Consider the following 20,709-nt stretch of genomic DNA (forward strand, 5'->3'; position numbering starts at 1 on the left):
GCCCCTGCATGGCTTAAAAAGCCACTGTATGGATTGAGAACTAGAGAGACTTGGCGAGTCACATGGGTGTACTCGGCGAGTTGTATGAGCATGACCATGGACTCGGCGTGTTGGAAGAACAACTCGGCGAGTTTGTTGAAGATTGCCTTCGACTCGGCGAGTCTGTTCTTGGACTCGTCGAGTCTGGTCACAGAACCTCGACCTTTTCTGGTTAAGACGCAGATCAGTGAGTTGAGTGGTGACTCAGGTAGTGTTTGTTTTTTGTCTGCAGATCTGCGTGGCCTCTTCTGTCTGCGCCGCGCAGACATTAGCCTTCGCTGACTGTTTGTTTTTTTGAAGACTGCAGACTTAAAAATGTCTGCGCGTCCTCTTCTTAGCGCAGATGTGGACCAGAGTCTTCTAACATCTTCAAACATCTTCTAGCCTAAAAAAACATATATATCTTTATTTTTTTTAAGTTTTTTTTTTTAATTTATAATTTTTCTAACATTATTAATGATAAACAATTTGAAAAAAAAAATTACAAAACTTAAAAAAAATGTTCAACGATACAAACATGATATGTTTGACAAATTTATAAATAAAGATTTATTATAATAATAGTCGTTGAAGTTGTTTATATAAATATGGAAAAAAAACATAATATATTCTTATATTTTTTTGTCAAATTTTCTAAAACATTATTTAATAGAGTATCGTCAATTTCTCGAGAAAATATTTACGGTACGTTTTTAATGGATTTAATTGAAAAAATCGAATTTTATTTCCATCAATTTATGTATCAAATTATTTGATCACTAATTACAAGGTTTAGTTATAACTTTACAACCAAAGTTGTTGGTTTTTATCAAATATATATGCTACTTCATACCATTTTTATTTTTATTTTTTATACAATAATATATAAAAGTTGATCTAGATTCGTTAATTATTTATAACAAAGTCATAAAAATATTAAAAAATCACTTTGAAGTTTAAAAAAGTCAATTTATTTAGATTTCAGTTTAGTTTAGTAGCCCGCAGATGTTAAAAAAACAAACAGTCTTCTTTTTTCAGACTGCAGACGTTTGGTCCACCTCTTCTACTGCAGAGGTCTACATATGTGGTCCGCAGACTGCAGACATTTTGTCTCAGAAAAAACAAACAGCAGCTCAGTGAGTTTGACAGGATGGGATTTAAAGATCGTTGAACTCAACGAGTCTTAGGGTGACTCGGCGACTTGGGTCGTATTTTGAGTGTTTTTGAGTTTAAGAACTCGATGAGTCTATAGGTTGACTCGGTGAATCGAGTCAATTGGAAAGTTGACTTTGACCAGGACTTTGACTTTGACCAGAGTTGGCTTAGTTTGACTTCTAAAGTTCAGTTTGGAACTAAGTGTTATATTGATATTAGTAGCTCGGGGAGTTAGTGGAGCAGCGGTTCAGAGAGTTGTCGGTCAGCAGCCAGAGGGTTATCAGCAATGTTCAGCAGTGCAGGTGAGTTTCCTTCTAGTAGGAACGAGTCTATGACCACAATGCCGACCCGTTTAGTTAGCAGTAGTTTCTGGACTTCGGTCCGATGCAGTAGTTCAGTGTGCTTGATGTCTTTGTGATTCAAGGATGTTTTTTTGTTATGTGTTCCGGACTTCGGTCCGATGCAGTATGCAGTATACGTGTTTATGCTAGTAGTGATGATTATGCTATGTTATGTTCAGCTAGTTAGTCCGGGCTTCGGTCCGATGTAGTTAGTCCGGACTTCGGTCCGATGCAGGGGGCAAGGCCCCAATTAGTCCGGCTTTGGTCCAATGCAGTTTCCGAACTTCGGTCCGATGCAGGGGGCAAGTCCCCAGTTAGTTCGAATTTCGGTCCGATGCAGTGGGGAAGGCCCAGTATGTGCTTTATATGTTATTGTATGGTATGTGGTAGTTTAGGGGAGCTCACTAAGCTTCGTGCTTACAATTTTCAGTTCTGGTTTCAGGTACTTCCGATAGCGGAGAGAAGAGCTCGAGATGATCGCATGACACACACCATATTTAGTCAGCCTGGGATGTTTCACTCTGATAATAAGATTATGTTTTGAATTAATACTCTGATTTTATGTTAAGAATTATGTTATGGTTTGACAATTATGGTTTAAGTAATGTTATTCAAACGAAATTTTTTAGTCTTGATTTTTGGGGTGTTACACTTTTTATGAGTTTAACCTATTTATTAATAAGAGTAGCCTATTTTATCATTAGGTATTTGTCCACTAACTTAAGTTCTAATTACAACCCTTGCATTTAATTATAATTAAAAAACGACCTTTGTTTTCATTTTTTTTTGCTAAAAATAGCCCTGGTTCCCAGTCTTGTCGGTCTTTTCCGATACATTTAGTAATTCTGATCCAATAACTGATTTAACTGGCCTACAACTGGTTCTTTCCGATACATTTGGTAATTTCGGTCCAATAACTGATTTAATTGGCCTACAACTGGTACCAGAACTAGTTTCTTCATTCCAAACTAGATTTTGTTCCTTATTTTATGTTATTTGTGGTCGATTTTTCCGGTTCAAGCCTGGGTACATGCCTAACATCATTAAATGTTATAGAACTTATAATCTCTCATTTATAATTTTTCAGTTTTCCATTTCTTTTCTTATATCTAATAATTTAAAATACATGAGAAAACAGGGACATAGTTTAGAAGGCTTACAACTTTTTTTTTTTTTTTATTTTTTTTTATTTTAGTTTGTTAAAAAACTAATGAATACTATTGTAATTTAAAATAGAGGTTTTTTTATCACAAACCGGAACAATATGAATAAAAACATGTAACCTTTGGCTTTGTGGTTCGTAAAATTGTGATTGTTACCATAGTTTTTAGGTTTTTATTGTTAATGTACAATGCCACTCAAGGGCTATTTGCAAGAAATAACAATGTACTTTCTATGTTTTTACAAGTTTCATTGTTGCTAGATATTTCTATTTATGGTAAAAATATAAGTTTATTGCCATTATGAAAAAAGTATATTGTTATTACGTGTACTCATTTGGATATGAGTTAAACAACAATTTGCACATATTTTGGTATTACATTTGATAGGTTGGTGTCGGAATGAATATCCGATAACGAAAATCATGTTGGATTGGGAATGAAGTGACAATGATACCAAAATTTGGAAAGAATGTTGTTCAAACAACTGTTATTAGTAGGTTAACATAGTTTTTTTTATGAATGTCGATGTCAATGACATTGAAAGAAATATGCTATACAACAAAATAAAATCAATCTATTGTTTAAAAATTTGTCAACGTGTCCATCGAATGGGTATAACATTAGTTTTACATATAATCCATGAATTTGTTACTGATTACAGTATTCAAATAACGTATCACTTACCACCTTATTTTAAGGGATTGAATTGAAATAGCACTGCAATGACATACGAGTTTTAGATGGGCAAAGTTAGAAGTTCAAGTTAAATTTTTTTGGGCAAAGGAGATGCCACATAGACCAAAAACAGTTTTTTATTAGATAGGGAGATAAAATATGAAGAAAAAAGGTTCTTTAGCTGAGATGGTGAGGCAGATAAAATTTTGAAGCAACAAAAAAAGGCCTACGTTTAAACGTCGTAGTTATGGATTTTTTTTTTTTTTATCTTTGGAAGCGAGAAAAGAAACACTTGGACTTTTCAGTTTGTATGAACAATTTGAATTACCTAGATAATCATTATTTATAATCTACTTTTTTCATGTAAGCGAGACTTTGAGAGTGCAATAGCAAAGATAATGAGGGAAGTTTCGATTTCTAAATATATGTAATTGCATAAATGAAGCCGCGTTGAATCCCGGATTTCTGATTTTTAAATTCTAATTCTAAAAGTAGGATATGTAGTTTTGAAGTTTTAATCTGTAGGTGTATGATTGGTATCCCATAATCAAAGAAGGAATGAAATCAATTCATGGTTGTTAAAAACTGCATCGTCTTCTGCATATTAATATGAAAGTATTTTTTTGGTTGTTTTTCCAAAATTTATCAATCAATACCAAAGTCACTGTTTGTTGAAAATGATTCTATTCAAGAAGGAATAAAATCAACTATTCCATAAAAAAATCATATAAAAAATCATTCATATGAAAAGTGTTCGATGAAATGTTGGAATGAAAGTAACTATTCAATCTTTTTTTTTTTTTTTTTTTTTTTTTTTTTTTTTTTTTTTTTTTTTTTTTTTCATACATATGAAGACTTTGATTGAAGTGTTGCAATGAAACTAACCTCTTTTATTCATATGTGTATGTTAGGTTTAAAAAAAATTAAAATACAATCTATGGAAGTGCATCTCGACATGACGGCTCGGCGGAAAGCGGTTTTCCACTGCTTACGTGGACCACATGTTTAAGATTTTCTTATAGCTATCCCTATAGATCGGCTTGGCCAACGTACGTCTCCTGTGGAGTATCGTACTGTACTAAAATATCGACTCATGATTCAAATATTCCCAGCTGACGAGATATGTCCGGTGTGTCAGAAGGCATGTTTGGACTATTTTGGAGAGAATGCAGTTCACTATAAAGAACTCCCAGGGTTCAAATACAGGCATAATATAGTTATGGAGATTTTGTTTGACATATTTAAGTGTGTCGGAGTTTCCGCTAAGAAAGAGGCACTTGTGAATTTCCTGACTGGCCCGACAGAAAGAAGGTCAATCCTCAGACCGGCTGACATTTTGATTTTTGGATGGGTCGGAGGGAAACACGTATGTGTGGACCTTACAAGGGTATCCCCTCTCGTGGGCTTGAGGGTTGAGGGTGTCACGGCGGGACAGACTGTTTTAAAAGCTGTTACAGGCAAAGTCACCAAACATGATAACCGTGCATGGAAAAGCAACATGTATTCATACCATTTGCATTTTATACGTTTGGTTTTCTCGCACCGGATGCTGTAGAACTTCTTAATAGACTACAACAGATTATGCATAACAATGTTATATCCCTAGATCTATGGATGTAGTTTTTAAAAGAATTATTTTTACCTTACAAAAAAGCTGAGTGACACAACTTGTTGCCTGTTTATCATCTCACTTGTTGTACGATGATAATTAAATTAATGAATTAAACAAACAGTATAATCCTAAATTTGGTAAAAGGACAAACCAAGAGCTTCACACACAACTAAGATGAAACAATAGAAAATACACAAATAAATCAAAGTATCTTTTCTAGCCCTCACAATCTTGTCACTCCCATCAGTTTCTTTAGCACTTGTGGATCCCATGTTCAAAGAAGTGCGAGAAATGCCGAAAAACACTAGATTTTACAAGACATGATAAGTTTAGACAAGTCGTAAAAAAACAAACAATTATTGTTCAGCTATTTAAGTTTAGACAAGTCGTCTCCTATGGTATATATGAAATTCTAATAAATAAATAAATAAATAAATTATATATATGGAGATAAAACAACCGAGTACTGACCTCCGTGTGTTGAATTATGTCGGTTAGCTCTGGCCTGTAGGTTATATTTTTCTTAAACGATACGCATTATTTATCAACTATATCTTTCTTTTTTAAAACACGATACATGCAACCTAATAATTATTGTAAGCCAGAATTATATTATGTTGTTTGAGATAGAAAGAAAAGGACATAAGCCCCAAGGCATACACGTGGATCACATAAATTCAAAGGTTGCATGTATGGAGGAGAAGGAATGCTCTGCTCGAAGTCTTACTGAAATATGTGTTCGTGAAGCTTTGCTACCACCTTTTACAAAAGAAACTGAAAGCCATGGTTACTTGGACCACCGGGTCTCCTTTCCACTATAAATTGTAGCAAATAGATTATTTTATATATAGTGATTGAGGAGTATAAATGAATAAATGATGGATATTTATTTTTTATATATTTATTAATAATATACTCATAATGAAAAAGTACTTATATAGTTATATATTTTTATACGTATAACTAGAAGATATTTATAATTTTTTCACTTGATAGCAATATGTACCAAATAAAATATATATATAATATAGCAAAATATAAATATATTGTATTATAAGCTATATTAGTAATATATTATTAATAAATACATATAATTATACAATTATTATTAAGGTTCTAAATATTCGTCATAGTTTGTCATCACGTGTCATTGTTCCAAAGCTTTTACTTGCCGTCAATTTTTAAATATTCACTTTAATGTATATATCCTTTTACTTAAATCAGCGAAATAGTCATTATTCTTTTAATAAAAAATAACATATTATCGTTTGAAACTAAATAATCGAAGCTCGTAACTTTATGGGAGATTTCGTATTCAATTTCAACAAATTGATTTGAACAAAGTCAACTATATTGAAATCATCATCTCTCAATGTCAACTAAATCCATATTTACTCCCTACGAATAAATTCAAAACAGTGGAGGAAAGAAATAAAGTCATTTAACATCTTCATCAACTTAATTTCTAGAAGCAGAATTAAATAAAAATAAATTAAAATGCCTAAATAGATTAAAAACATTAATAGAAATCTAGATGGTTCAAGAAGGAACCAGGTCTTCTTTTTGTTGCTCTTCTTTACTTGTCTAGAAGAAATCGAAAAAGAAATCGAAAAAGAGATATGTCCCCTTCCTTCTCTCCTCTTTGCGTGTTCTTCTTAGTTGCACTGAAAGAAATCGAAAAAGAGATGGGATCAAATCAATGATGTAGGATTGTGATTACTCAAGTTGCATGTCTGAATCAAGAGTAAAAGAAAACTATGAACAAGGGGTCCTCTTTTCTAGCTGTGGAATCCGAATTACAAGTAATAAAAACGACGAACGGATGTTTTCTTGTTTAAAGATGATGAACTACTCCTTCTTTCTATACAAGTTCGATCGAGCGGTTTAGAAAGAACAAAGATTTTTTTTGTTGTCTGTCTTCTTATACCCCTTTGAGATCTAATATACGGTGATCAATATCCCCATTCAAAAGCACGTGATTTCTTGATTTTAAAGCCAATTTCCATATATCTTCCAATAAAAGACTCCAAACTCTACTCGTTTCATCATTGAAGGTCAACTTTAGGTCGTGGCTTTCTCTTTCTGATTGGCTTAAACAAACTGTCATATGGAAGTTCCATAATGGAACAACACTCCCATGTCCTTGGAAAGGAACAAGAGCATTTTCATTTGTTTCTGGACAAATAAGGAAAAAGCGTCATGCACCCTTTTCTTTTCCTCATTCAAATCATTAATATCCAACCACTCAAATTACTTAATTACTCCATCAAAATTGCATTTTAAATTTGCGAGGCTTAGTTAGGCATCAGAGAGGTTTCCTTTGCACATTTCTTGCTTGTTTTACTAACTTGAAATTCCGATTCATGTAAAGCTTTATATCTTCCTCCTCCTTTGGGAATTCGGCAATGTTTACTGGATGCTTGCATATATATCTTTAGCGTTATTGATCATGCTTTACACCATTACTGTGTTGCAGTTGTATCAATCCTCATGCAATTTTTTTGTTCCATAATTCATAATTATCTTGCATAGCAGTAGCAGAAGGGATAATTCCTGTAACTGTTTGTTCTTTTTGGTGAAAGGTTAGTTTTTTGTTTTAGTTTTTATTGAATATATAGTGACATAATTGTTGCCCTAAATAAATGGGCCAATGATCATACACTACTTGCATGTGAAATCGATTCTAACTCATCTCCTATATCTCTCATTCATTAAATAAATAATGGGCCATTGATCATGTGCATGCTTCCCTACATCACATGCCTAATGTCAACCACACTTTTCCGAGTGGACAAACACAGTCCACACATGCCTAATGCAAACCACACTTTTCCAGATGGACAACAAGCTTGAGGCATATTGTTGTTGGTTATGTTTTAAACTAAACCATCATTTGACTCTACACTATGTTATATATCCACAGTTCCACACTCTGAATTTGTCATATGTTGAAGTCTTTTCTCTTTTCTATCTTTATAAGGGACCTTTTGGATGGTAAACTAATAACTTCACATATATCGAACAATGTTGCATAAATTTGAACTGAAACCATATAATATGTACGATGCACAAAATGTTTTTTTCAACCCACATGATAGACTTCAAAGGGAGTCATCCGTGGATTATCTAAGTATGGGTCAAGCAGAAAAATCTGGTTGGTCAGATGTTACGAAACTTTGAGGTGGCTATGTTTAATTTTAACGTATTAGTAAAAGAAGTGGTCGAGTTATAATTATATGAAACAGGCAGGAGGATAGATGGAAAACTCTAGTATTAGGGAACGATCAAAAAGGTAGGAGGATAGAAGAAAGCTCTAATGTTATGATGTGCTACAATGCGCTTTTGTAAGTATTAACCCCTAATATACGTATGAAATAACCTTATTAGAGATTGTAAAAACATTTATGCATGTTTGGAATAAGCTACAATTAATGCGGATTTATTAACAATAGTAAGCAGATTTTGTAATAATTAAACGTACAAGAAAGGGAAAACTAGGATGCATATTTTGGGTTGAAATATGAATTGGGATGCATGTTGTGGCAGAATTTAATTGGCCAAAAAATATTATTGACAAATGGGCTAAATGGATGAGTACTTGCAGCAAAAATTATTAGACTGGGACGAGTAGGCATGGTTTAGGATAATAATTTACTTTTTTACAAAGATATCATTCTAAGCATTTGCTATTCTCAAATTTTTATAATTCTCTTATAAGTTTTGTCTATTTCATAGGCTTATATTTCTTAATATTTTTTATTACACCATTTATATATTTATATAATATTTTATTTTTTAATAATTTATCTATTTAATTATATGTAAAAACTCTTTTTAATATATTTAAAAAATTTATATCATAAAAACTAATTGTAAACTTTTTTAAAATAATACAAACATCAAAGAAAAAAATGACATTACCGTAAAAAACTATTTAATCATTTTTTTATTTATAAAGATATTAATATCAAGTAATGCTAGTTTTTAAAATCATGACGTAGACTTAAAATAATAATAATAATACGAAGATAGTTCATATAACATATGAAAACATTAAATTTGTATTAGTTAATGTCTTTAAAAATTTTAAAACATTTCTCAGTAACAAAAAAATATTTATGAATAAAGATAAATGAAACCAACGTCACAAAAATAAAACTTTTTGATACATTAACTATTAGAAGATGTTTAATTTATATGTTGCGGGCAAGTAAATCTCCCTCTCCTAATAAACAAAATCATGATATGCCTCGTGGCCCTATTCTATCATTCTACATTGCTACATGACACTTCTAAATAATTGGTTTAGTTACCAAAAAATAAATCATAAATCCATAATTATTAATTGTAATCCCCAAATTATATATAATCGTAAATCCAAAATCTCCTTATGAACAATATTTTGTTCTTATTGGTGGGAATTTTTCTTTTTTTTTTTTTTTCATTTTTGTTTGGTGGGTTTCTTTTGTTGGAATTATTTTTTTTTTTCCTTTTTCGTTCTTTAAGATAGTGATTTCCACGTGATGGTTAGACGACACTACTTGTTATCTCCTCAGGCAACCCACCGCCCATAAACACATTTGTCGATGTTCCTCATCGCCTCCCATTCTATCATCCATCCATGTACAAATTTAACATCGAATTCCGTTCTATCATCCATTCTTCTCTGCCTTCTTCCTGATTCTCTTAGGGACGTTAGGGTTGAAACTGTTTCTTGATTTTTGCAAATCTTAAATCGATCTCAAAACTAAATCCATCTTCATACCTTGTTTGGGTTTTTGATTGTGTTGGTGGTTTTTACGGTCTTCCTGAAGTTGCATAGTGGAGGTGGAGGATGGTTATAACATTGGAATGTTCGTCTTTAAGGACTCTAAATGCGATTCCGTATGGCACTAAATCCATCCGAAACTTCTGTGAAGAGGTTTCGGGAGCATGATAGTGATTATGATTTAGAACATGATGAGCTGGCGGCGGTTGCCACCAGCAGCCTTTTTGTTCTTACAGATACTACAAATGGAAGTGGTATATGGCAAGATTCACCCAAGTCAGAAGCTGCTGAAATTGATATAACAGTTTTTCTCTCTTTTGGACGGGAGAATGAAAAACAGTATGAAAAAGCTGTTGAAAAATTTGAAGTTGTATCCAAAAATTTGTTATTAGTCGGTGTTGGCATTCTAATAGAATATCATTCTAATAGAAATATATATTTTGAAATTCCTAGAGAATATGATTATGATAGAATGACATTCTAATAGAATAATATACATGGTTTTGTTTGTTGTTAGTGAGTATTTCATTGTCATTGACTATTATATAAAGTTTTTACATTTTTAAGAATGTAATGAAAAATTTGAAGTTGTATCCAAAAATTTGTTATTAGTCGGTGTTGGCATTCTAATAGAATATCATTCTAATAGAAATATATATCCTGAAATTCCTAGAGAATATGATTCTAACAGAATAAAATCATGTTTAATTATAAAAATTACATTATAATTAAAACTAAAGTAATTAAAAAATTAGAATTTTAAAATCAAGAGAACTAATTATCCCAAAAAATATGAAATTTTCCTTTTCTAAATTTATCTCAATTGTCTAAAATGCCCTTAGAATGAAATTAGATGGTATTTTTCAACTATCTTTAATTTAATAATATATATTAATCACTTTCTTAAAATAAGTAAACTGATTTGGCCCACATTTATGCACACAATGACACAATAATTTGTTTAAATAGAATAACCTAAGTCGATATATATATATATATATATATATATATATATATATATATATATATATATATATATATATATATATATATATATATATATATATATATATATAGGTTCATGTTCATTTGAGACTATTCTAATTTTGTGAGACCGTGAGACCAAATCTAAAAATAATTTTAAAATGCAAAATAAATGAAAAAATCCAAATTTTTTTTTTAAATATTATTTTCGGAACTTGAGTTAACTAAAAAAAAAGTAAAAATAAATAAAAAAAATCCCGTTTTTTTTGAAAAATACGTGAAATATTCTAATAGAATATTACACTGACATATTCTAAAAAATAATTTTAAAATGCAAAATAAATGGAAAAATCTAAAAATTCTTTCTTTAAATATTATTTTCGGAACTTGAATTAACTAAAAAATAAAAAATAAAAAATCCCGTTTTTTTTTAAAAATACGTGAAATATTCTAATAGAATACTACATTGTACATATTTTAAAATGCAAAATAAATGGAAAAATCCAAAAATTCTTTTTTTAAATATTATTTTCGGAACTTGAATTAACTAAAAAAAATAAAACATAAATAAAAAATAAAAAAATACGTTTTACGGTCTCAGAAAATTAGGTCGTCTCACATAAACCTAACTCTCTCTCTCACTCTTTCTCTCTCTCTCTCTCTCTCTATATATATATATATATATATATATATATATATATATATATATATATATATATATATATATATATTCAGAAAAATAGTTTAAATGAGAAATTTATAAGTTATTATATAAGATAAGGGTGAAACCTATAACATATAAAGACCGTTTATGTAATAACTGGGCCAATAGCCCAATTTGTACAAAGCAACTGGACCGTTTATTCAAAACAGCGCCATTTTTGCAAATAACTCCACGAAAACCCCATCACTATAGACATTTAAGGAGTTTTTTTATTTTTTTTATTTTTCAGTGTTTAATGAAATGTCACTTCATTAAAAATAAGTTATTGTGTGGTTTAATTGTGGTGATTATAACTCATTCAAAACCACTATTAAGTTAAAAACCACCGTTATATGGTAGATATTTTTGTTTTTGATAACCATCACGAATAAACTATTTATCGTCACATGTTGATTTTTTTCGTAAGTATTGTTTAAGTTTAGTCGAGTATCCAAAAATATATCGGCATGTTTGATAAGTTTTAGAGACACCTAAAGAATTAATCTTTAAATACTTTTAGTTACATATTTTTTTATTTGTCAGGACTATTGTTGACTTTTAGTTATATATTTTTTCATTTATCATAACTAATTTAACTTTTAGTCATATTGGTTGTCTTTTATCATTTAGGTTGCTGTCATACAAAAGAAATTAAACGATGACCATAAGTTATTTTTAGACATAGGTTGATTTGTTTTTCATGAGAATTGTTTATTGACAAATCTACAAAAATGGTTCGTGTGATATGCATTTTTTCTGAGTTTTGGTCTAAACATCGATTATTTTAGGATTGATATACTTTTCAGCTAGTTTTTTTTTGTCCCTCTGAAAATTAAAAGGACTAAAATGCCTTTTTATTTTTTATTTTTACATTTTTTACTACTTATTTTCATATTTTATTGACTAAAAAATAAGAAAGAACCCACCTCTCTCTCTCTCTCTCTCTCTCTCTCTCTCTCTCTCTCTCTCTCTCTCTCTCTCTCTCTCTCTCTCTCTCTCTCTCTCTCTCTCTCTCTCTCTCTCTCTGACCATGCGGTATGGATCGCTAGAACAACGTTAAGGCTGATGTGGCACACCCAAAACGTCGACATAACGCCGGAAACACCACCCCCGACTCCCATTAAGGTAAGTCTCGTTATAACGACGACGGATGACAACATCATGTTTCTTCTATCATCTTCCTTTCTCACCGCCGTTATGCATCTCGAACACCATCCCCTGATCTCGTTGTGGGGAGAAGATGGTGACGTGGTATCGTTATGGGTGGGTATGGGTGTTGCCCATACTCAATACTCTCATGAAAAAGAAAGTCACCCCTCACCCACTTCTTCATCTTCCTCAATCCCTGATGAACGCACATACACATTGTTCATCGGTGGTTGCATGATCTGTTGCGAGTGGAAAATATCATTTGTTGATAGCGAAAACTCCTTCTTGACTTTCTTGAAGATAACATCGAAAAGCGGGATTATAGTGAAATATAACAATTGATCTTTGAGGGAATTCCAGACTCAGCTTAGTGTGTGTATATATATATATATATATATATATATATATATATATATATAGGTAGGTTCAAATATGGATTAACAAATATTGTGTGCATGTAGGGATTAATATGGGCCAAGTATTATTTAATTTTAATAAACTATTAATTAAATCTTCCACCCTTTAATTTAGGGAAGTTGCTTTATTTAAAACCTACCTATTTCAACCACACCCACAAAATCGCCTCCCGCTTCCATCGGAGGGAAATTCTCAGGTGCGCTATCCGCCATACCGGTTGTCGTGACCAATCGAGATCGTCTCCGGGGTTCGAAGAGGTTGAAGAGAGAAAGGGAAAAGGGGAGGTCGTTGTTTCCGGGGCCAGTGAGGCCGAAGGGGAAAAGCAACGCAGGGTCTGCTCCGACAAACAAATATGAAGAGAAGGGAGAAGGCTGATCCGAGAGGGTCAAGGCAAGCAGCAACAACACACTATCTGGGGAGATGCGAAGGAGCCTGCTGCCCTCCTGACCACTGTGTGCTTCATCGATTCAGCCGATCCTATTCTCTTAGCCATCATCGATTTCTCCCAGGTAAGTTCCTAATTCCACAAAATCGGTATGTTGTTCGATCCCTCAATCTAAATCTGTGTTTTTTAATTTTATTTTTTTGTCAATTCAATTGATCATAGTTTTCTTCCTGCAATTCTAGATTCGTTTTACCTGTGAGTATTTTGGTTAACAGTATGATTAATTGATCATTTCATAATTTCTTTTACATGTTATTCTATAAGATGCACTTCAAATCTTCTTCAAATGATAGTTGAAGAATTTTCTTCTTCTTCAAGAATGACATTTTGAATATCAACCGGTCAAGAAAAAATTTGTATCAAGAATGATGTATATTGAGGCAACAAGTTTTATGTATTTATATTCTTAAACTTCATTTTTTGTATGTGTTTTTTTTCACACTACTAGAAAAACAGCCTTTTACGACGCTCATTGCGCGTCGTAAAAGGCTCAGACGACGCGCAAATGCGCGTCAAGGAAGGCCCTGTCATAAAGAGAGACGACGCGCATTTACGACGCTCATTTACGACGCGCAATTACGACACGCGTTTACGACACGCAATGCGTATCAAGGAAGACCCTGTCATAAAGGAAGACGACACGCATTCGCGTGTCGTAACCTTACGACGCGCGTGTTAATGACACGCAATGCGTATCAAGAAAGCCCCTGTCAAGAAAGGCCATGTCATAAATGAAGATGACACACATTTTTGCGTATCGTAAATTTAGATATTTAAAAATATATATATTTATATATTTATTAATTTTTAAATTAAATTTACATTTAATGTGTCATAATAGAAATAAAATATCATATACAAAAAATACAATCCATTTCATAAACTTTAGTATCATACAATTCTATTTCTTACAATATATAAATTTGCATCCATCTAATCTACTCTATGTTTCATACTAACAATTGAAATGAAGAATACAACACTTGCATTTTCAACAACTTATCTCTTTCGGCTTGAGCTTTCTTTTCCACTTCTAACTCGATAGCTATTCGCTTTCATCAACCCTGTAAACACAACACAAAATCACTTGTCATTTTCATTCTACTTTTATGTTTACTAGTCAATCCTTCAACTTTCTTTACTAATTAGATTCACCTGGCACCAATATTGCTGATGTTTACTAGTCAATCCTTCAATCTATCATATGAAGTATGAAAAATATGAACAATAGGAAATGGAAGTTCAAAATCCTAACCAAAAATCCCAGATATATAACATTATGCCCTCTTGGTGCTTGTCCTCCTGACAACACAACTCCTATCTTCAAGGCAGATCCTGATTCATTAGATTCACCTGGCACCAATATTGCTGATGGTTGCCCAAATAGGGATGGGAAAAGTTTTGCAACTTCATCTGAAAGCATTTGAACAAGCACAACTAAAGTCATAATCCTTCATCTTTACACTCAATCTGTGTAGGTGATCAGATGTGTTTTGCAATTCTTTTATGTGATTTTAGATTATAAAAAACAAATCTCCAATTTGTTTAGTACTAGTTCGTTTTTACAGCAGTTTCACAAGGTATTTATCGTAAGCAGTTAACTTTAAAACTCAAAATGCAAAATTCGATCATAAAACCTAATTAACATCTACACACAACGTAATCAGTTAACATAGCTAGAAAAACACTTAAATTATTGTTTATCCACTGCAGCAGTGACTGAATTAGAAAGATTATTATAAATCCATCATTAAAAAGACTCCGATCAATTGTGATCATAGCATAAATAGTTTTGCTTTTACAGGGGTTGTAAATTTACTTCAGTATCAATATGAAGTGAGAAATACCTGGATTTCCGACAGCAGAGCTAGCGGGACCATCGACGATTTTGAAGGGGCTTCTGGAGCAAGCGACAAGTCCACAGGAGTGTCTTCCACAGGTGGGTATAGAAGATAAAAGCTGTTGTCACAAACGTAAAAATATTAAATTAAGAAAAAAGAAAAAATAAAAATATTATTCGAATTTTGAAAACATGCCTGTGTCGACTCAGCAGATGGTTTGTTAGTCCCTTGAGACGTCCGCCTTCGTTGTCTACATATTAAATTAAGAAAAAAGAAAAATATTAAATTAAAAAAAAAAAGAAAAATATTAGTTCCCTTGAGACGTCCGCCTTCGTTGTCTACATAATTCAGACCAGAGCCCTGCAAAAAAAGTAACGCAGACGTAAAATGACTGATTTGCCCTTCATTTTTAATATTTTCATGATATACATATAAAGGGTATTGTATTATATAGACCTTTTTATCTCATCCTGCAATCATTGTCCCAACAGACAAACCCATCCCACGGTAAGAATAGAGAATGTTGGCAAGCATCTTTGAAGCGCCGGTCACTGAAATCCTACTCTTGTTTGCCAATTCATGCAAACGAAACTGAAATTTAAAAAAATACAAGTATTGCGTAGAATATTTCAAAGTAGAAGGATGTGATACGTAAAAAGGTGGTTTTAATACCTTAATGCCTAAATTTCTGTGCCAAAACTAACAGTCTGCAGCTCCTCCAGCCATTGTCCCCACCTGAGTTTATAATGCTGCATCTATGAATTGAGATAACTATTAATTACAAATTTTATGGAATTTATTAAGGCAAAGATCAACTGTTTCAATAATAGCATAATTTATGTCCTAAACTGACCTTATAAACACTATCAAAGGGAAAATAATAGCATAATTTATGTCCTAAACTGAGCGTGACAATGATCCAACCAGCAAAGGGGCATACGGTGTCATGCTTGGAGCATTTTCAGCTGTAAACTCTTCAAACCAATCCCGGAAGATGTCATAGCAAGGCAGATAGATTCCCACCTGTTCAAACAAAATATTATCATTAAGCATTCATTAATGGAAGAAAAAGAAAAAAAATCAGGGACTTACAGTTGGTATAGCCAATGCAAGGCCAACATTAGTGCCTCGCCATAATCTTCCAAATCCCTCCTAAAAAGACACTTACAAATCTTAAAATGATCAACAATTAGAAAAGTGCTGGACTACAGAATATATATAAGAGGAAGAAGATGACCAACCTTCCGAATAATTTTGTAGAAAACATCAAGTGTTCCTTTGTACTCAAAGCAATCTGGAGGACAGATGGACACTGTACCATGTACTCCAGCACGCGTACATGATGGAGAACATCTTAGATCCGCAAACATCTAAAACAAACAATTACATGATTATCAAGATTGCACAACATTCTAACAAATATTACAAAGAAAACGTACCATGTTTGGTCCAAAAACGGCCATTCGACTCGTAAGATTAGTCATTGGATGCGAGTATGCTACACCAGCAGCCTGTGCTTGCAGCCTTGTCTGTCAAATCACAACCATACACAAAATGAAGAATCATTACCATGGTCATCAACACCCAATATGAAGTTAACGAGAATGAAAAACAAATTAGCAACATTAATAAGCAACACATAGTTTTCAAGGGAGAATGATATCTGAATTTGAGTTTGTATGTCAAAAACAGTTGCTTATCAACTTGAATATTTGGATACCCTTAATAAAAATTGATACAAAAAAATTATTGATGGTGTATGTTTTGTAACAAAACCCTTGTGTGAGACGTACAGAAAAGGGTACCAAAGAGGCTTGAAAAAAAATGAAGAGAAAAGTAAAGGTGGTGCAGAGGAAAAGGGGGAAACAAATAATAAACAAATAAATGAGAGCACATTACTGGTTTGTAGTTGACAGGGGTTACAGTATCAGAAAGCTTTGGCTTTTTAACAGAAGCAGATCTTTCCTCATCTGGTGGTCTCTTATTCAACCCAATATTCTTCAGTTGAGTATTATCCTTTGATGCAGAACCATTTTGATGAACTTTGGGAACCACTGGTTTATGATTATTAGATGATCCCACTTTGGACTTGGAATTATATTTTGAAGACAATGGTTTCTCATCATCAGAATCTTCACCCATCCAAAAGCAGCCAATGGGACAAGTCATGTTGCAATTAGAATCAAGAACATTAATCCTATTATTATTATTAGTAATATAAAATAGTAATTATAAAAGATGATTTGTTACTGAGAGGAAAACCTGAAAAATTAAGATGTGTAGTGGCTCCTAAAGATTTCAGGCTCCTTGATTTTGCCACCTTACCCGCATAAAAGATGATTTGACTTCCCTTCACCTCTGCAAACCGATTAACAAGCAATCATTAGTCTATTAATATCAGATGATCAGATCATATCACACATAGTAATGTTCTACATCTCCATAAAGAAGATCCTACACTAAACTAATCACCTACATGATACATCACAAGCTAAATGTTCATAATGTTTATTATTTTAGATATGAAGATGAAATAGTACTAACTACACAACATATGATCATTGAAAATTCAAAATTATTCCTCATCAAGCACTCCCAAACTTTGAAGAAAAGAGAAAAAAGAGATTTTGGAACACAGTTTGGTTTTTGTGATCGAAGAGACTTATTTTGAATGTGATAAATTATACTAAAAGCTATGAGAAATACTGCAAACAGAAAATAATTGGTGCCATTGCATCAAAAAACTCCATTGCATGCTCCTGTGCACCTCCACCACGTGGGTCCCAACACTTCAAAGTTTTGTCCCAACTCCCTGTAATCACTTTCCCTAAAAACCACCAACAAGAAAAAGAATTGAAAACACAATGATGTAATAGAAGGAAATGAAAGTATGAATGTATGATGATATTAAAAAAATGAAAACAAATGATGAAATGAATATGACACTAACCTGTTGCATAAGAGTACTTGATACAGCGAACAGGGGCATCATGGCGTCCCAAAAGATCCTCCCTTTCGTGGTCAAAAACAAGCCTGAGAGATGTAAAAGGAATGTAGCTTGAAACTTAGTCAAGAAAAAGTTAAGTCAATAATCCAAGAAAGTATATGCATCATTTAGTCATACCTTGTGACAGTGTCATCTGCACTAGCACTTAAACCAGAGGTATCATCATGAAAGCAGCAATCAAGAACTACACCTCCATGTAGGAACTCTCCTCTTAACAGGTTATGATCTTTATTCTTGAACGGACATCACATTTACCTTGACGACCCTGCCAAAGTGAAGCGACTCCTCCTGCCAACTAAGCTTTCCTGTAGTACCAATGATGCCAAGAAAATTGCCAAAACCGATTATTTCACCTAATCAAACATATTGTGTGTTTCTTTTTCATCCCCTTTCCCGTTTCCATAATAATAATAATATACTATTATTGATCAGCAGCTTCAGCAGATATTTATTTGACCAAAGACTCAAGTTGACCTGCAAATGGGGCCCCCGAGTCACCACTTAACTTGGCTGATGGCAATGATCTTATGCATCCAAGGATATGCTGGATATCACAATTAAGCCTATAAAAAAACATATAATTAAAATGCTGAATCCTTTTAAAGAATTAAAAAATTTATGGTTTTCGATAATTAGTGAAGTTTTGTGCAAGAACTTGGTTTTTATTTGTTGATTGGTAATATCCACGTGTTGAAATGCATCAGATATTTGTATGTCAAAAATGATGGTCACTTCTCTGCAAGAAACATTTAATCATATGACATGTACTCAATTAAATTAAGTCAAAAAAGAAAAAGAAGTTTATATCATGATTAAAAGAAAAAAAGGCTCACTTGAATATTTCTTGAACATCAGCTTCATGCAAAGTTCGTGAAAGCACACGTTGAAGATATCCAACTTCCTAAAAATGAATTACTTATTTACCAATAAAGAAGTAGAAAAATATTATAATATATAAAATTATTTATTACCTTGGCGAGGGATTTAGCAAACTGACTGGGTTGTACATCAGTTTCATCTGATCGATTCCATGTTTCAATAATTTGAGGTAATCTACGAAGATGAACTAACAACCTTTCCCTCATTATTTGCACCAGTTTTGTATGTATCTCATCTCTATGCACTTTATAATCCTATATTTTATTATTTCACAATTTTTAATTTAATATTTATACTCAAGAATGGGAGAAAATTTTGTAAAAGAGTTAATTTATTAACTGTGATCCTCGTTCAATTTCTGATAACAACATTACTTTTCGTGTCTCAGGTACTTTCAGGAAAAGAAGCCTCTTAATTTCTTACATACATACATACAAACAGATGAGTAAGTTATTATTATGTGGAATGTTAGGATAAAATGGTGATTTAGTTACCAGAAAGATTACAGTTACCACTTTTGAGAACATTACCAGGTATCAAATTGAAAAAGATTACAATTACCACTTTTGTAATAATTGCTTTTGAGAAACAGATTTTTGTGGCAAGGTGGTAACGTGATCCAACCACTTTTGAGAACATCCTTCAATCGTAAGGCATGTCAAAGCCATGGGCTTTGTAATAATTGCTTCATGAACCGGACCCCACCAAATCAAAATCTCCTCCTTGGACTTCTTGACCAATTCCCACGAGGTGATATGGCAGATTATCACAAAGCACATTAGCTACAAAAAGTGAAACTTAAAACATGAATTTTATTTCATGTGTTGAAAACATAACAAGAAAAGGAAATAAGAACATATATACCTCCTCCTATTGTTTCTCCTTCTGAAAGGACCTTTACTGAATGCCCAATCAACATTCACATTCTGAGTCAGCAGCTCACCTCCATCCATTGCAGCTATAGCTTTCTCAGCTTCTTCAAAGCTTTCATACTCAATCAATGCATACCCCTGTTGCAGTATAAAGCCAAATTACAACTTTGCCACTTCCATACTTCATACATCAAGAAAACACAACTTACTACAAAATAATATCACAATACCTTGACAAAACCAGTCTTGCGATCAAGATTTAGATGCAAGTTCTTAATCTCACCAAACTCCCCACTGATTATAATAATAATAATAATAATAATAATAATAATAATAATAATAATAATAATAATAATAATAATAATGATAATAATAATAATAATGATAATAATAATAATAATAATAATAATAGATATTTCGGTTTCCTAATACAGATAAATTCTAGGTGAACTACTTACCTGTATAAGTTTGAACACCTGAGGATCAGAATAGGGGAGATTCTTTGACAAAATTTATATTTGAAAACGAGTCACATAAAAGAGATGTGCAATACCTTGAATTCAGCAGAAGTCTTGGAGGATTCTTAGATGGATCACTTACAGGATACTTCGTGACCTAGCTCTTTTGGTTGTGTAATCGAACCGAGCATCGAGCTTGATTGCAGTTGATGGATAGGCAAT

The 20,709-nt window shown here is 32.5% G+C and overlaps 1 protein-coding gene across 2 annotated transcripts; it reads right to left on the bottom strand.

Annotated features, from left to right (window-relative positions):
* Positions 1–14,507: 14,507 nt before the first annotated feature.
* On the bottom strand, positions 14,508–20,030 carry LOC128127140 (mitochondrial carrier protein MTM1-like). 2 transcript variants are annotated; one of them, XM_052765529.1, is made up of 15 exons: positions 19,250–20,030; positions 19,112–19,179; positions 18,396–19,014; positions 18,222–18,304; positions 17,978–18,098; positions 17,534–17,629; positions 17,171–17,403; positions 16,711–16,800; positions 16,513–16,641; positions 16,364–16,423; positions 16,125–16,294; positions 15,944–16,026; positions 15,728–15,862; positions 15,278–15,631; positions 14,508–14,843 (listed from the first exon to the last, which is right to left on the bottom strand). In XM_052765529.1, exons 5-11 carry the CDS (start codon positions 18,024–18,026, stop codon positions 16,169–16,171), a joined length of 783 nt encoding a protein of 260 aa, XP_052621489.1. In that variant the 5' UTR covers positions 18,027–18,098; positions 18,222–18,304; positions 18,396–19,014; positions 19,112–19,179; positions 19,250–20,030; the 3' UTR covers positions 14,508–14,843; positions 15,278–15,631; positions 15,728–15,862; positions 15,944–16,026; positions 16,125–16,168. The 2 variants fall into 2 exon arrangements, with proteins under 2 accessions (XP_052621489.1, XP_052621488.1); XM_052765528.1 differs by lacking the exon at positions 14,508–14,843 and having other exon boundaries at positions 15,257–15,631; positions 18,396–18,841; positions 18,934–19,014.
* Between the last annotated feature and the right edge of the window lie 679 nt (positions 20,031–20,709).

Source organism: Lactuca sativa, chromosome 7 (genome assembly GCF_002870075.4).
Source record: "Lactuca sativa cultivar Salinas chromosome 7, Lsat_Salinas_v11, whole genome shotgun sequence".
NCBI lineage: Eukaryota > Viridiplantae > Streptophyta > Magnoliopsida > Asterales > Asteraceae > Lactuca > Lactuca sativa.

Excerpts from the sequence above, each read along its gene's own strand:
- LOC128127140 (XM_052765529.1), bottom strand. The coding sequence starts at position 18,026 with ATGCAATGGAGTTTTTTGATGCAATGGCACCAATTATTTTCTGTTTGC. Across the intron at positions 17,404-17,533 it reads TACACATCTTAATTTTTCAG|ATTCTGATGATGAGAAACCA; the intron begins GTTTTCCTCTCA and ends GGATGGGTGAAG. Across the intron at positions 16,295-16,363 it reads TTGCATTGGCTATACCAACT|GTGGGAATCTATCTGCCTTG; the intron begins GTAAGTCCCTGA and ends TTGTTTGAACAG.